Source organism: Culex quinquefasciatus, chromosome 3 (genome assembly GCF_015732765.1).
Source record: "Culex quinquefasciatus strain JHB chromosome 3, VPISU_Cqui_1.0_pri_paternal, whole genome shotgun sequence".
Classification (NCBI taxonomy): domain Eukaryota; kingdom Metazoa; phylum Arthropoda; class Insecta; order Diptera; family Culicidae; genus Culex; species Culex quinquefasciatus.
The window spans coordinates 28,882,267-28,900,894 of record NC_051863.1 but is presented as its reverse complement, the minus strand read 5'-3'; the positions used below and the strand labels follow the sequence as shown (position 1 = coordinate 28,900,894).

General features: G+C 36.4%; 1 protein-coding gene across 1 annotated transcript in view; it reads left to right on the top strand.

The window, feature by feature from the left end:
* Positions 1 to 542: 542 nt before the first annotated feature.
* Positions 543 to 18,628, top strand: part of LOC6038154 (protein tipE) — a 29,944-nt gene continuing 11,858 nt past the window's right edge. Inside the window, exon 1 of the mRNA XM_038265633.1 lies at positions 543 to 2,446. Within this exon, the coding sequence (XP_038121561.1) occupies positions 1,674 to 2,446 (773 nt within the window). The 5' untranslated portion in view covers positions 543 to 1,673. The remainder of the gene's footprint in view (positions 2,447 to 18,628) is intronic.

Here is an 18,628-nt window from a genome sequence, read left to right as displayed (position 1 = left end):
TAAAAATATACTCAAATTAATAAAAAAATACAATAAACTTTATGACTCATTATTTTCTGTATGATTCAGTACAACTTTTATTAAATTTTTGAAGTAGGGAACAGCATCTAATTCCAGCGTGCCTCTAATGTTGGCAGGTCAGAACTTTGACATTCAATTAAAGCTAATTAAAAGCGTTTTCAACTGAAATCGAGTGATAGATAGCTCAATAAGAAGTGAGCAAGCAAGTTTCTATCAAAAGTTTTGCAAAATTAGTTGTTTAAATAGTGAAAATCAGTAAATTGGATGGAGTTAGGAGCGAGTGCTTAACCTGCCAAACATACGAGAATTTCCCTATTTAAGATTTTATTTTACCTGTGTTCTCCTTAATTTCAAAATCATTTTGGGAAATGCTGGAAATTATGTTATAACTTTATTAGAACGAAATGCTATAAATTATTTTTATTAGGTCCTTGTCGGTACTGAAACCTGGTTAGCAATGAGTCTGCTATTGTAAATGCAGTTTTCTTAAACCTAAGAAAACCTAAAACTACAGAGGATCTTGTGTGTAAATGTTAGTGGGAGGGAGCCAATTACCCGCGGCGTACTGGGGGTTAGTATTAAGAGAGACTCCTAGTTCAAAATATTCTAGCATAAATGGATCTAAGATCGTTCAAAAATATAAGCTTGATCCTAGGCTTGATCCATTTCTAAATGTTTCAAAAGTTAAACTAGATTTAATCAATGAAAAGTTCTTAAATGTTGAGATAATTGCAATAACTTAACTATTCAATAATATCATTTTGAGTAAGAATCTGTTTTATCTGAAAATCTGTACAAATCAGTACGGTGACCCAAATATCTGTCATCTGTACGTACAGATTCTGTACTCAGATCTTTGCTGAAAATCTGTACCATGACAGATAAATCTGTACATGTGGCAACGCTGGCCGGAGGGAGTATAGCGTTGGTTTGTGTATACAATATCACCCGCGGCGTTCTCTCTCGCTCTCTCGAGGGGTGGTTGTTTTGGAGCAACATAGAGAGCGTTGTGTGTGAAAATGTGGGTGGAAGAGTCCACCCAACCTAAAACAACAACAGTAAAAATAACAACAACAATAAAAGCAACTACAATAACAACAAGCCGCCGCCGCCGTCGTCGGTCGTCTCTGCTTTGCTGAACTGAACGAGTGGAAGAACACAAAGTCAAGTGCAAGAAGATAGAAAGGAAAAAGGAGTGAATACGCTAAAAAAAGTGCAGAATAAAGGAAAAGTACACACCGCTTTTTGGGGTTTTACATAAATACTTACGAAAAAGGAAAAGGCCCTGGAGGTGAGGGAAGAAGAAGTTGAAAAAGAAGAAAAGTGTGTCCCCTAGTGCTACGTAAATATTTCAGAACTTGAAGGGGTTTTGCTGGCCGTTTGTATTTTGGGGATTACGACGAGATCGAAATTATTCCTGCATAAAAGAAAGGGGTTGAGAGTTTTACATTTTTTAAATAGTGACACAACGAGAAAGGGCCGAAGGCCAAAGAGAGATGTGCTAAAGCGGGGTAGGGGTGAAACGCGGCTCGTTGGTGTTCCGAGGGTGGGGATGTGGTGGTCCACCGTACTGGCCGCCGTTGTCGTTGTTGCCTTTGACTGCGCTGCTGCTGTTGTCGTTCCTCGGCGCAACCCGCTGAGAGGTGGCCACCATGAGGAGTGATAGCTCGGAGCTTCTGCTCGAGCAACAAGAAGAACTTGCTCGCAAAAAGAAGCTACTAGAGCTTGCCGCGGCCAAAAAGGCGAAGAGTGGTCCCGCACCGAAGCGGACACTGCGCGAAAATGCCAGCTTCTACACAACGTCCAGCCTGGCGTTCCTCTCGGTGACCGCCGGGGCGTCGATACTGTTTCTCGTTCCTCTCTATGTCGACCCGGCGATCTCGACGCTGGTCGGCGACTTTGTCGAGCGACCGACGATGTGCGTCACGACGCGGCGCGAAGACATGACCGGCCTGTTCAACTGCTCGTGGAGCTCGTGCCGCGAGGGCTGCACCTCGGATGTGTTCAAGTGTACTCATATCTATGTGACGTTTATCGACGATCTGAACTTTACGTTCCCTTTCAACGCGACGCCCTCGGAGCTGTTCAATCTGACCGACATCGAGCGGTCCGACGAAGCGATCCTGTTGGTGAACATCAAGGGCTGCGGCTACCCGCCGACGGTCACGTGCAAAAACTTCACCGACATGTACGGCTTCGAGGGCGCGGTCTTTCCCTGCTACTACTCCAAGCTGAACAAGACGGTCGTGATGACGGCCTACAACCGGGAGGACCAGGTGCAGACGATCGTGCACTTTTTCGTCATCCCGTTCATCGTCACGGTGATATCGTCGGTGTTGCTCTGCATAATGCACTGTGATTGTAGGTGTAAGAAGGAACGGCGGAGGCGACACCGGCACCGCCGACCTAGGATAGAGAATCTCAGGTGAGTGGAGTTGAAACTATTTCTTCCTGTCAATTGTTTTCGAAACCATATTAGCTTAACTTGAATTCGAGTACATGGAGCTAATTGACATTAACTGATTCCCACCAATTATTTAGCTAATTTAGCCGAAAGTTCTGTTGAATTATCAATGTCAGACCACTTAAAATCTGATGCTCTGGTGTTTTTTTTTTTTTGCAGACTGAGGAATAGGTAGTATTTTAGAGTTTTAGCAGGATCTATTAAAATCTGGGAAAAAAATCCAATGATCAAATTAGCACCGTGCTCATATTTTTAACTGAATTGTTGTTTACTTAACTATTTCTCATAAACCTACCTACAATACCGTTATACGCATAATTGTCTAATTTCAGTTTCAAATGATTTTGACTTTAGTTATCCACCAAAGTTGTAACGATGAACTCTCGCTTAATTTTTCATATGGTCCTAAGATAATTTAGAAGCCCATGGCTCATTGGTTGTTTTGAAAAAGTAATCTAGAAATTATCGAAAGATAACTCATCTTTAATATACAGTCCAGACTCGATTATCCGAAGGTGTGTATGGGACTCGAACATTTTTTTCGTTTTTTCCCACATTTTCTTGTTTTTAACATGTTCTGGGACCCCATTTTAGTCTTACTTGAATAGTTGATTGCCTATAAAAATAAAATGAATTTCTTTAATTTTTTCATCACTGCCGTATTGGCCTTCATTTTGGATATAAAAATCCTAAATCTCTTTTAAAATATGGGTAGGGTAGAGTCATCAATGAGACACAGGGAACAATGATAAAATGGCTCTCACAAGTCGTACTTTCAACCAATCAGGCTCATATTTGGGAGAAAGGTGTATCTACTGGATACACGTCTGCTATAATAGTGGCTTTGGAGCAACTCTCTACGAAATCGGCCGATTTCGACCATTTTTATTTTTTGTATTTTTTTATTTGACTCAAACTTTGTGGGGGCCTTCCCTATGATCAAATAAGCTATTTTGCGTCATTGGTTCACCCATACAAGTCTCCATACAATTTTGGCAGCTTTCCATACAAAAATGGTTTGTAAATATTCAAACAGCTGTAACTTTTGAGTGAATTTTCTGATCAATTTGGTGTCTTCGGCAAAGTTGTAGGTATTGTTGAGGACTTTTGAGAAAAAAATAGGTACACGGAAAAAAAGATTTGCAGATTTTTTATCAACTTTTTTTTTCACTAAAACTCAATATCCCAAAATACGTATTTTTTGATTTTTTGATATGTTTTAGGGGACAAAAATCCGCAACTTTTGAGCCATAGAGAAACATGGTCAAAAAATCTTCCGCCGAGTTATGAATTTTTGACAAAATAGTGATTTTTGGAAAAAATTTAAGTTTCATGCAAAAACAAGTTTGACATTACTTTTTAATGCAAAATTGAATTTGCAATCGAAAAGTACTTTGCAGATTTTTTGATAAAGAGCTCCGTTTTCAAGATATAGCCACCGAAAGTTTGATTTTAGCGAAATATTTGCAGTTTTTCAATTTTTAAAAATAGTGCCCATGAGTGACCATTTCTAAAATTTTTTTTTTGAAAAGTTCAGAAAATTTGCTATAAAATTGTCTAAGAGACATTGAAGATTGGACCTCGGGTTGCTGAGATAGAGCCGCTTTATGAAAAAGAAACACGAAAATTGAAGTTTTCAAAATCTCACCAAAAAAACCCACCATTTTCTAATGACGATATCTCAGCAAATAATGGTCCGATTTTCAATGTTAATGCATGAAACATTCGTGAAATTTTCCGATCTTTTCGAAAAAAATATTTTGAATTTTTTTAAATCAAGACTAACATTTAAAAATGGCCAAATATTGAATATTACGCCCAGGGGTGAGACTTAGAAAACTTCAATTTTCGTGTTTCTTTTTCTATAAGCCGTTGTATTTCAGCAACCAGAGGTCCAATCTTCAATGTCTCTTAGACAATTTTATAGCAAATTTTCTGAACCTTAAAAAAAATATTTTCAAAAGTCCTCAACAATACCTACAACTTTGCCGAAGACACCAAATTGATCAGAAAATTCACTCAAAAGTTGCAGCTGTTTGAATATTTACAAACCATTTTTGTATGGAAAGCTGCCAAAATTGTATGTAGACTTGTATGGGTGAACCAATGACACAAAATAGCATATTTGGTCATAGGGAAGGCCCCCACAAAGTTTGAGCCAAATAAAAAAATACAAATAAAATCCATTTCCGGTTTTGGTAGAGAATTGCTCTTTGGTCATGGAGTTATTCATAAATATTTGATTCTGGGGTGTAAAAGTAAATTATGGACAAAAATACTTTTGTGCTCGTAGGCTGCCATTTACACCAAAACTAATATTTCTTCTTTCGACGTTCCATAGGGATTGAGTTGGGCTATAATGTCCTTTCATTAGGTTTGACCAAAATTTAGAATATACAATATACAAATCAAAGTTTCATGTTGGCAAAATTGCTCTAAAATATTCAAGGCAAGTCACCTGTAATGGAACAATACACAAACATGGTGTTTTACTAGAAAAGAATTGATTTTCGTAGAGTGTCTCATTGTTCCTGCCAAGTGCGTCTACAATGATACAGTTGAATAACTCTGGCTGTAGATGTCGGATCGATCTCATATTTTGGACAATGTTAGACCACACTAAACGAAAGAAAATACAGCAAAAAGCTCATTAAAACATGCTGAAGAAAAATTAGAAGGGGTTCGTATTGTTTTTGGGTTATTTTAAGAAACTGTGCAAATTTTGAGCGAAAATGGTTGAGATTAACCCATTGATACCCGAGCCTGAAGTTGGTGAAAAAAATGTTTTTCATACAAAAAAGACATTTTTAAATCGTGAATAACTTTTCAGGATCGAGTTTTACAGCTTAGGTGTGTTCTACAAAGTTGTAAAGCATTAAATTTTCAATAAGAATCTCTCGTTTAAGAATATTTGGATGGAAGTAGCGCCCCGTGCAGACCAAACTGTAAGAAAATTGAGTTTTCCATACATTTTTTCGATTTTTCCCATACAAACTTCACCTTCGAGTATCAATGGGTAAATTTTGACCAATTTTGCTTATATTTGGCCCATAGTCCTATAATAGCCTAAGGAACAATATTCAGCTTGTGGAGCGAGGTTTTGAGGAAAAGTCCCATATTCTGGACACCCTAATGACTACCCTACCCTAGTAAAGAAAGCAAAGTTTTGTATGAATTTTCACATTATTAGTTTTTTTTTGGTCCGGGACCGTAAAGTAGGGGTAAGCGTGGTTGCCTCTCACACAGTCGGCTTGGGTTCGATCCCTGACGGTCCCGGTGGCATTTTTCTAGACGAGATTTGTCTGACCACGCCTTCCGTTTGACGGGGAAGTCGCTGGAAGGCAGTTGGACTAACAATCCAAAGGTCGTCAGTTCGAATCACGGTGTGGATGCGAATAATTGGATTTGAGTTTTTATACTTTTTTCCCGTTTTTTTTTTAATTTACGAAATTTTTGAGAAAAAAAAAATGCGATTTACAGCCAAGACTTGATTATTTAACCTTTAATTTGTGAAATGTATTTTTTTATCAATTAATTACCGCCATTTTTTCTGCCATCTTGAATTTATGAATATAAATCACGTTACTGTAGTTCAGGGGTCATACCTAAGCTCGACAACCAGAAATAACACAACGAAAAATATTTTTTATTCGATTAGGCCGATGCAAATATTTAAAAGTTTTTGTCCCTCGGCCCTGGTCGAGGTCAAGGGGGAATTTTGAAGTTTATTGCAAAATTTTTTTGCCCCCTGATTTTTCGGGCCAATTTTGAAGGGGGGGGGGGGTGACAAAAACTTTTAAAAATATTTGTACCAGCCTTATCAGAAGTGAAATTTTTTCCAAGGCCTTCGAATTATCAATTTAAAACTGAATTTTGAAAATTGTAATAAAAGTGTAAAAGTGGAAAAGCACACTAAATTTTTTTTCAGTTGAAACTCATTTTACAATTTATTAAAATTAAAGTAATTTCAAAATATACTGCATTTTGTGAAAAATTTGAAGCAAAAAAAAACGAAATTTTGGTTTTCGAACGTTTTTTTTAAATGATCATAATTTTACGGAAAAGTATCCGTTTATGATACTTCAGAAAACATTTGAAAGTGATATATTTTGTATATTTCACGTTGTTTTAACAACCTTTCACTTATTTAGAAAAATGAATCATTTTTAGTAATACAAACCAAATTTCAACATAGCAAAAACACTCGCCAATGTCAACGTCAACGTTTTCACCAACAAATTTAACGTTTGTTAAGGTCAAATGAAACATCAACTCATTTTCATAGTTTATATTCATTTAATGTTTTGAATGTTTTTTCCATTTTGGATTAATATTTAAAAACATTCAAAATATAAAATGAATATAAACTAAGAAAATTAGTTGATGTTTCTCTTGATCTCGTTTAATTTCGGTGTGCATTAGTGCAATGAATGCATTTTTTTCTCGACATTCAAAACGTGCAGGGTTGGAAAATCGAACTTTAATGGGCTGAGTCTGCTCTATAAGGTCGCTCGCTTAGCAATACCAACCCTCACAGCCAGTGGGACAGAACAAGAAAAATAAACGAGGGGATAAAGCAACGTGGGTGGGTAGACAACCGCCCCATCTCCCGGTGAAAAGTGTAGGTGGAATATGTGTGTGGTGAATGGATGGCAAATGGCATACAATCGTATAAATTGTAGTGACCTGACCTACATCAACCTTCCAGCGCTGGAACAGGGCATACATGGCTAACATGTTTAGTTTTTTTTCTAATAATGAAACAATTTAAATCTTTTAATTTAATTGAAAAAAATCTTGGAAAACTTCGAGCTAGTAAATAGTTTGTAAGGTGAAAACCTATTATTTAAGTTTAGTTTAATAATTTCAATAAACTTGAATGACTTTTTTTCATTACTCAATTCATGTATAGTTTGAATGATCTCTTGCACTCTTCGTGTCCCGACGTGTAAATCAAGTGTCACTAATTGAGTTTACTTGCGTGAGCCGGCATGTGCACCCAACATCAATTAGGGTGGAAAACCTGGCAAACAGGGCCCTCTGCCTCTCTCTCTTTCACCAGGTTCGAGGTATATGTTGTTTAGTGCACCGAACGAACACTTGAGCACGGATCATCTCTTCACCATTTCCCTTTCAGCAGTCGAAGAAGGAAAACTCCTTTTCGTGGCTCCATCAACAGCGTCACTGACAACGCATAATTTCCATTCCACTTATTTATGGAAAGAGCAGCTCCAAAAAGGGAACATTTTCGGGATGTAGAAAAAAAACTTATGAAAATATTGGACATGAAAAAAACCAAACATTCGATTATATTGTCAATCAATTCACTTAGGTACTTAAAAAAATGCAAAATTTTTATGGCACCTAATCCATTTCACAATGTTAAACCCCAAGAGGAGCTAGTTAAAATAAAGTAGAATTATGCACTGCCACGCTATGGGGGCCACTTTCTTTGGGTCTTTTTTACAACAAGAGCTTGGAAGTCGAAAGGTCGTCTGTATTGGCAAAGGTGGTTGCGAGTCGGGTGAAACATACAGGCAACTGCTTTGGGAATAGCTGTCTGCACGCGAAATGCACTAACAAAATGATGATTCCTCGGAGGTAGTCTTGACCTGGAAACGATAAAGCAATTGAAAGCTGAAATGGGAATTAGTTATTTCATGTTTTTTTCGAGGATATATCAGTTAGAAAGCCCTAAGATAATTGATAAAAATATTCAAACTTGATTTCTTTTTTCATTTTTTCCCACTGAAAATAAGGATTTTTTTTAAACTGCATAAAAAGTCATCGTTTTAAAAACATAACTTAAAAATTCATTTTCCAGCAAATAATCATTTTAAGCTTGATTGTTCCAGTTTACAAATATTTTCAATTATAAAAAAAATTCTCGCGATTTTTTTTAAATGGTTGTAAAACTTTTTGTATCCATTTGCACAGCGGTCCGAAACCGAAATCTAGCGTGACAAAATTAATGGCGGCCACACGTTTAGATTTAGAGTTTTGGCGTCTTGGGGACAAATGATCAGGGTCAATCGGGTCATCTTTTGGTATGGTGGACATTAGAGTGGTCCAAAATTTAGGGTGGTTCAGAATTTTTATTTTGGCGGGATGACGAGATAGCGCTTTGGTGTCTTCAAAAAAGTTGTAGGGAACACTATTATGAGCAACTTTGCTGGAGAGCACAAAGCTTTACCTTCAAACGGGAAGGTTTTAGAGCCATTTTTGTGATTAAAGTTAAGGTGTTTATGAAAAAACAGGCTTATGTTGTAGCAAGTTTGTGTCTTCTAGACATTTGTAGAACTTATCAAAACACACTTTTATCTTCCTAGAGAACTACAATCGATCCTTTTAAACGAAGGTTATAGCAAAAATACGACGAAAAAGACGCCATTTTTTATCTCAAACTTGTTCTACGAAACACACCGTGCATTGTTTGTTATTGACATACATTAAATTTCCCATAAAATGACATGTTCCAAAATTTTTTACAGTCGAGTAACGGAAAATGGGAGAATTTTTAAAACTTTTTTAGTGTTTTTTTTTCGATGAAAAATACGTTTTTTCGGAATTCTGAGTACGCCATCAAATCGGGCGTCTAATTTTACATAAAAGTCTTTTGACACCAAATTTCTATCTCATCACCGTTTCAGGCTGCAAATTATTGAAAAACACCTCTTTTTTCGCATGTTCAAAAATGGAACGGGTCGTACCGCCCCTCTGTCACGAGATATCATAAAACGGACCTCGGATTCGTGATCAGGGACAAAAGTTACCCCTTAGGACAAAGTTTCACGCAAATCGAAGAGGGGTCGGGGCAACTGCTATGTGAGTTGGCGGAGAATTACCCAGCTGTAACTTTTGAGTGAATTTTCTGATCAATTTGGTGTCTTCGGCAAAGTTGCAGGTATTGATGAGGAATATTGAGAAAAAATGGGTACACGGAAAAAAATTGCAGTTTTTTAATCAACTTTTTTTTTCACAAAAACTCAATTTCCCAAAAAAAAATTTTTTATTCTTGAGATTTTTTGATATTTTTTTAGGGAACAAAAACCCGCAACTTTTGAGCCATAGAGAAACATGGTCAAAAATATGCCGCTGAAGATTGGACCTCTGGTTGCTGATATACAGCGGCAGAAAAAGAAACAGGAAAATTGAAGTTTTCTAAGTCTCACCCAAACAACCTATTATTTTCTAATGTCAATATCTCCGCAACTAATAGTCCGATTTCAATGTTAAAACATGAAAAATGTTTCAATCTTTTCGAAAAAAATATTTTCAAAGAAAAAATTTAAACCCGTTATTGAAAAGACTTTTCTAACGAGTCCAAAACATTGAAAATCTGACACACCTATCAAAGGTTATACGCACTTAAGTAGAGTATGACAATTCTCAAGATTTTCAATTTCCCGGGAATCGAGAGTTGAATTTGGCCATTTTCCGGGAATTCCCGGGACCTGGGAGTTTTTTTGACTATGCCAAAAGTGCTAAAATTTAATGAAATGAAAAGTAGGGGAACAGCATCTAATTCCAGCGTACCTCTAATGTTGGCAGGTCAGATCTTTGACATTCAATTAAAGCTAATTAAAAGCGTTTTCAACTCAACTCGAGTGATAAATAGCTCAATAAGAAGTGAGCAAGCAAGTTTCTATCAAAAGTTTAGCAAAATTAGCTGTTTAAATAGTGAAAATCAGCAAATTGGATGGAGTTAGGAGCGAGTGCTTAACCTGCCAAACATACGAGAGTTTCCCCTAATAAATTTGTTTCTGTTTTTTTTTAAAATAAATTCAGGTTCAATGGATTCATACTAATTCTATGAAACGTTAATTTAAGCAGCCTTATAATTTTAAGGTTACAATGGATAAGCTGCCTCGTGCAGCGCTGCTCTTCGGCGTCAACAGACAAAATCATTCTGTGATTTAGCTTTAAGTTTTCCTCTAACTATCTCCTTTCTATAGAAATTTTGAAGGTTTTTTTCTTGAACTTTTTCCTATTTTTATTAGCCTTAAGAATAACCAATTGTGTCGAAAGACAAATTTATTAACACATAGCTGAAAGGACCTCCAAATCTCTATTTGGTTTAATTGCTAAGCAAATTGTGAATTGATTATTTACTTAATCAAAACTGAATTTAATTGAATTGAATAATTTTAAGGAACTATATAAAACCTTTTGATTTTTTTCTGAATCTGCTAATACAAAATCGTTTCCCGAATTGTAGTTTAAAATATTTACGAATCTTAATTCGCGCTGAGTGATTTTTCAAAAGTTGCACAAAGTTGTTATCAGATTTTAAAAATAAATAACTAATATAACTAATATATAATTTTCCATAATCGGGAATTTTGCAATATGATAAACATCGACTCAAAACAACAAATTGAACTGTTTTTTTTGTAATTTTTAAGGTCAACTGTAAAAGATTGGAAGAAATAATTAGAGTTATCAAGAAAATTCATATGTTCACAAAAAAACTAGATTATGAGGATTGTCCGGGGTGTAATTACTAAATATTTTTAAAGGTAAAATTTGGGGTCCAAATTTTTCTCAATTCTAGTTTTTGGAATTTTTGACAAGTTAGAATTTAAACTTTCTGAATAAGAAGATTAGAGAAGCATTGGTTTATTCGAACTTGAACATCGAACATTGAACATGAAATGTTCAAAACAATTTTGAATTTTTCAAATGTTTTTCTCTTTTTAGTTTATCTCAGTTTGCTTCGATATTTATAAGTTAAAAATTTCCCGGAAGTCTCGACCGAATTTCTCGGGAATCGAGAGGTCCAAAAATTATCGATTTCCCGGGAATTCCAGCTCATCACCCTCTACACTTAAGTGTTATTTATACACTTTTCAGAGGCCGAATCTTAGGTATTCTGATGATAACGTTTTCCGGATCAGTCATGTGACTCATCGTTGGATGGGTAATCAAAAAAGACCTTTCTAATAGGTTGAAAATCTGACAACCCTATCAAGAGTATATAAACATGAGGAAGGCACCAACCACCTTGAGGTGGATTAAGCAAGGTTTTTCAATCAAACGTTATTACAATGGTTTGAAATTTCAATTGTTATATTATTTTAAACTTCACGTAGGTTTCTAGAAAAACCACACACATATGGAAAATTGCAAAAAATCAAATTATTCGCTCTACAGCATTGCCTAAACGTTCCCGAGCGCAAGATTCCTACTCGAAACTAGGTGTCCGAATACATGATTGTTGAGGCAATTTCAAACCTCTTTTTAAACCTATGCTTCCGTCCTCCCTGGGATCCAAACTGTCGACCTTTGGATTGTGAGTCCAACTGTCACCAGCGACTCCATCGAGGCAGGACTCAGGGAGACGACTCCTACCCCTGTATTGTGCTAACAACCTAACCCTCTAGGTAAGAGCGGGGCCAAAATTTACTTCCCCGTCCGACGGATCAGAAATATCTCGTCTCGAAAAATAGCACTGAGAACTTCTGGGATCCAACCCAGGCCGACTGGGTGAGAGGCAACCACGCTTCCTACTCCACGGGTCCCACGGCTGTGCCCACACCATAAAAATCTTGGAGCATGGACAATTTCGTGGAATCGCTGCATAGTGATGCAATATAAAATTATATGAAAACAATTGTTTCTCCAATTTGAGCATCCCTAATGTTCACAATAAATAGAATACATCAACTGACTGCACAATCTGTACATTATATTATGTTAGTTACATTACAGCGAGCATGTGTTGTGCGGTCAACCCAGATTTCTTTCGACCCTCTTCCAAGAATTATTAGATTGTAACAAGTTTCAAGCGCCTTTGCTGCAGACTATTCAGAAACCTTGCAAAAAAAAAAAATCTGTTTTGTTCTGTGTTTATGATGTCACACATTAGGCAATCTCAATTGCTGCAAAAAAAACAGCAAACTGCCATATACGTCCCCAAAGGTGTTCTTCCCAAACATAGATGCCGTCCCCCGTAATAACATAACCTCAAAAGCACACCGAATAAAGAGGCTCAAAATTGATTTTATTTAGTAACATGAACGCCGCCGCCCATACACGCCCAGTCAGGGTGAAAGATTTTACGTCACCTAGCCAAGGCAAGGCGAAAAAAAAAACGTTACGGAAATGTAGTCTACCAAGAAGTGGGGATTTTTTGTTGTTGTGTGTGCTGCCCCTAACCATCGACAAGTCCTTGTCATGAGGGAGGAGTTGGGGAACTCGTATGTGCGATGGCGCGCGCGGCACACATGGGTAATGTACCTTGAAAACGCGAAACGGGACCGGGCCAAACCGACACCATCACGTGGGCCAAAATACATCACAATCACAACATTAATCGTAATGAAATAACAAATATTCCGCCATTGTTCATTTGGGGTTGGCTTATTGGGGGAAGTCACGCGAAAGTACGACGCGTGACGGCGTGAGGAGGTTCGGAACCACCCCAGCACTCACCCTCCGGTCCGGCGAGCCTGATCGAATCGAATCTCGGGTGAAAGGTAAAACATACAAAGCTTTGCAGGACAGGACACCAGACGAGAGAGACAGAGAAAAAGACACACACGTGTTATGTCGAGGGGGTGGAAGTGTTGGTGATGGTGATGATGGTTTTACTAAATCAGAATTGAGTCGTTTCTCAGTATGGTCCCCCTAGATTTGTTTCGTTTCGAGTGGTGTGTCCTCTAAGCTACATGGATCGACTCTGTTTAGATTCTCATTTCTTTAAGAGACATAATTTGTGTTGGAGTTCTCAATATTAACTTCTGCATACCTGACCTAGCATTGTGGCATTTTCTGCATGAAATCTATCCTTAAAATTTGACTTTTCACACTCCATTACTGGATTAAATTGTATGAGTATACGTTAATTAAATTCCAGATATGAGCTCGGTTGGACAAAAACTCGAGCATCACATGTCAAATAGATTTTCCAAACAACATACACGAGCAATTCTCTGAGATTTCGGCAATTCATTTTATTTTTTGTATTTTTTAATCCGGCTGAAACTTTTTTGGTGCCTTCGGTATGCTCAAAGAAGCTATTTTGCATCATTAGTTTGTCCATATAATTTTCCATACAATTTTGACAGCTGTCCATACAAAAATGATTTATGAAAATTCAAAAATCTGTATCGTTTGAAGGAATTTGTTGATCGATTCGGAGTCTTCGGCAAAGTTGTAGGTATGGATGAGAACTACACTGAAAAAAATTATATAAGATAAAAATTGTGATTTTTAATTTAACTTTTTGTCACTAAAACTTGATTTGCGCAATATTTGATGTTTGGCCCTTTTGTAATGTTAGCCTTGATTTAAAACTTTTGAAAAGATCGGAAAATTTCACGAATGTTTCATATATTAACATTGTAAATCAGACCATTAGTTGCTGAGATATCGACATTACACAGTGGTCCGAAACCGAAATCTAGCGTGACAAAATTGATAGCGGCCACACGTTAAGATTTAGAGCTTTGGTGTCTTCGGGACAAATGATCAGGGTCAATAGGAGCATCTTTTGGTGTGGTGGGCATTAGGGTGGTCCAAATTTTAGGGTGGTTCAGAATTTTTATTTTGGCGGGATGACGAGATAGCGCTTTGGTGTCTTCAGAAAAGTTGTAGAGAACACCATTCTGAGCAACTTTGCTGAAGAGCACAAAGCTCTATCTTCAAACGGGAAGTTTCTAGAGCAATTTTTGTAATTTAGGTTGAAATGTTTATGAAAAAATGAGTTTTTTTAATTTATCAACTCAAGCTTGTGTCGTAGCGAGTTGGTGTCTTCTAGACATTTGTAGAGCTTATCAAAACACACATTTATCTTCCAAGAGAGCAAAAATCGGACCTTTAAAACGAAAGTTATAGCCAAAATACGACGAAAAAGACGCCATTTTGCAATGTGAATAACTCGAAAAGGTGGTAGAGTTTTACCTCGCTCTTAGAAGCATCTGAAAGTACACATTCTAGAGTACATTTGCTGAAAATATCTCGGGGGTCTTTTTTGTTTAACTTATTTAATCTCAATTTGAAAATGAGCATTTTTTAATCGTTTTTTGCCCATAACTTTTGATAGAATTGACCAAAGTCCATTTTTCAAGAATAAAAATGTTCATTTTGACAAGCTCTACAATTGTCTAGAAGGGCTCAAAAATGTACAAAATGATCTAGTGGTTGTAAAAGAAGAAACAAGTTTTGGCTGAAATATTTCAGGAATCAACAAAATAATTAAATTTATTCCTGAAATATTTCAGCCAAAACTTGTTTCTTCTTTTACGGGCAAAAAACGATTAAAAAATGCTCATTTTCAAATTGAGATTAAATAAGTTAAACAAAAAAGACCCCCGAGATATTTTCAGCAAATGTACTCTAGAATGTGTACTTTCAGATGCTTCTAAGAGCGAGGTAAAACTCTACCACCTTTTCGAGTTATTCACATTGCAAAATGGCGTCTTTTTCGTCGTATTTTGGCTATAACTTTCGTTTTAAAGGTCCGATTTTTGCTTTCTTGGAAGATAAATGTGTGTTTTGATAAGCTCTACAAATGTCTAGAAGACACCAACTCGCTACGACACAAGCCTGAGTTGATAAATTAAAAAAACTCATTTTTTCATAAACACTTCAACCTAAATTACAAAAATGGCTCTAGAAACTTCCCGTTTGAAGATAGAGCTTTGTGCTCTTCAGCAAAGTAGCTCAGAATGGTGTTCTCTACAACTTTTCTGAAGACACCAAAGCGCTATCTCGTCATCCCGCCAAAATAAAAATTCTGAACCACCCTAAAATTTGGACCACCCTAATGCCCACCATACCAAAAGATGCTCCTATTGACCCTGATCATTTGTCCCGAAGACACCAAAGCTCTAAATCTTAACGTGTGGCCGCTATCAATTTTGTCACGCTAGATTTCGGTTTCGGACCACTGTGCATTAGGAAATGGTGGGTTGTTTGGGTGAGACTTAGAAAACATAAATTTTCCTGATTTTAAACTTTTTTATGGCAATATCTCAGCAACTAAGGGTCGTATCAACAAAGTTCAAAAAAGCAATGTTTAGAGAATTATTTCAGCTTTTCAAAAATATGTTTTATTTTCAAAAGTGGCCGAATATATGCACTAATTTAAAAAAAAATGCTTAACTGCGAGTATTTTCTAAAAAGTTTCCTAAAAATGGCTTTAACTTAAAAACGGTGCACTTTATCAAAATTTCACTAAAGTACTTTTTGATTGAAAATTCGACTTTACATCGAAAAATGAAATTGAAAAGTTTTTGGCCACCAATATTTCGATTTAAAAAAAATCAGTATTGATTCAAAAATTCAAAACTTGGTTGAAGATTTTTTGCATGACCTTCTAATTTATGAAAAGTTGGCATTTGGGGACTTCAACATATCAAAAAATAAAAAATAAATAGTGTTTTTTTTTTCAAAACAAGTTTTGTCGACAAAAAGTTAAATTTAAAATCACCAATTTCTTTACCGTGTGTCTTTTTTTTTCAGTGTAGTCCTTATCAACATTTCCGAAGACACCAAATCGATCAAAACATTCCAAAAGAACCAAAAAGTTTCAGCCGGATTAAAAAATACAAAAATTAAAATTAAAAAAATACCGATTTAGTAGAGAATTGCTCACATACAAACTATTGGGGATATCACTTTTTACTGTTGTGGCCATTTTACAGCATTTGCGCAATTTTGGAGATTGATCTTCGCATGGAGCAAGTTTTATGACACAAAACCATGATTTTTTTTAAATGTGATAGGGGAAAGGGGATGGGTTTCGACTAGCGGCGTGCATTCCAGAGGTTGTGAGTTCGATTCTCGTACCGGGATGAAGAAGCTCTTTTTTTTCTCCCCTTTCTTAAAATTTTGATCTCAGTGTGTTCTCTCGTACTTGCTGCGATTCCTATCTAGTTAGTACAAGAGAGCACACGGGATTTCTTTTGAAATGTTGTTCGAAGTATATTTTTAGTATTTTTTTCTTAAATGTTAAGTTTGACAAACTTATCTTAAGAGATGCAAACTTTATTTCAGGTTTTTGTCCATGCCTTCTTAAAATAGGGGCGAACAAAATAATTATTGACGAAAACTGAATTTTTATTGAGAAAAAAAATCTATTTTGATTTTTTTAGAATATGTTGTGTACCCGAGCAGACGGTAATACTTTGGAATAACATTTTTTCATATTTGAAAAAAAAAAAACTAGGCCAATAACATTTTATGTTGTTTATAACATTCGCCGTTTTGATTTTTTTTATTATTGAATTGTTATTGTAATAACAGACTAATAACATTTTAAGTTATTCTTCGAACAAATCTTTGTTATTTTTTTTAACAACTAAGGCTGGTACAAATATTTTTAAAAGTTTTTGTCACCCCCCCCCCCCTTTCAAAATTGGTCCGAAAAATCAGGGGGTAAAAAAATATTTTTACAATAAACTTCAAAATTTCAATGAAAATTCAAGTGCAACCAACTGAAATCAAATTAAAATACATTCTCCTGCGTTTAAAATCATTTTTAGCATGTTTGGGTTTTTTTTTTAAAATCTTAAGATTTTTTGAAAAATTTTGATGCAAAATCTTTTTTTTCGATACAATTTTTGTTCTTGTCAGATCTAAGATTTTTTTTTTAAACTAATGATTGCAAAACAACTGAACTAGTGTAAAATGCATTTTTAAACACTTTTTTCATTTAAATGTGAAGACTATGGTTTGTTATTTAAATTTTTATATTTTTTTTATTTTTTTGCCCTCCCCCCCTTGACCTCGGCCTAATCCGGTCATCCCAATAACATTTGGAGTTATTTTTCCATAACAAAAAATGTTATTTCCAAGTTGTTGTGGCTTTCCACCAATATCAGACCAATAACAAATTGTGTTATGATAACACAAACTGTTATTAAAATCTTTTGCAAAAATAGATTTTTCTATGAGATTTCATAACATTTTCTGTTATTTTAACAGTATTTGTTATTGAAATAGTATGAATTTTGTTATACCGTCTGCCCGGGTAACGCTTATTTATATTAGATATATATTTTTACGCTAATCATACACATATAAACTGTTCAATCTTTTTAAAGATTTTGAATTTTGGGACCACAGATCGGTGCCAAAAGTAAAAGTAAGGGTAGTTTTTAAATCTCAAAAACATGCAACTATTTTTTTTACAAAATAGATCGTTTAGATTTATTTATTTCAAAATCCCTAAAAAAAAAAATCAAATCAAATCATATTATGCGCTCTACACAGCATTGCCTTGGCGTTCTCGATTGCGAGATTCCTACTCGAAACTAGGTGTGTCCAAAGACTTGATTGTTGAAGCAATTATTGCAAACCTCTTTTTACACCTTAGCTTCAATCCACCCCGGGATTCGAACTGACGACCTTTGGATTGTTAGTCCAACTGCCTACCAGCGACTCCACCGAGGCAGGGCCCCGGAAGACGACTCCTACACTTGGACTGAGCTATTGACCTAACCCTTTAGGTTAGACCGGGGCTAACATTTACTTCCCCGTCCGACGGAAGGCGTGGTCAGACAAATCTCGTCTCGAAAAATGCCACCGGGACCGTCTGAGATTGAACCCAAACCAACCGGGTGAGAGGCAACCACGCTTACCCCTACACCACGGTTCCCGGAAAATCCTGCAAAACGCATGGGCTTGTTTGGAGTGTCAATAAAATTTCATTCAAATCGTCACAGATACTAAATTGGACCTTGTGGTAGAATAAGTATCGATAGACTTTGCAATGTACTGCAATGTAGTAGAACATTTCACGTCAATCGTGTATGCTTTTTGGAACACCATGGCTCACAAAATGCAAAAAATTAATGAAGCATCAAAATACAATAAATGTTTCAGCAAGCCACTACGCCATCGCCATGAATGAATTGCATCATATTGAATAGACTAAAGAGAGAGAAAGGGAAATGGTCGGTGGAAGGTCGGAGCAGGTTGGGTTCTGACAAGGCTCGTCCCGAACAGGACGCCAGTAGATAACAATACAGCTCATCAAAATCCATGCACAAACATAGGCAGCTTGGAGCAGGCCTGCTGCCATCCGGTGGCACAAAAGTCCCCTCTCTTTCTTTCTCCCCGGTCGTCGTCTGCCGTCGTTCAATATATCTGTGGCATGGCCACGAGGGGGCGCCGTCGTGTTGCGAGAAGCCCGGA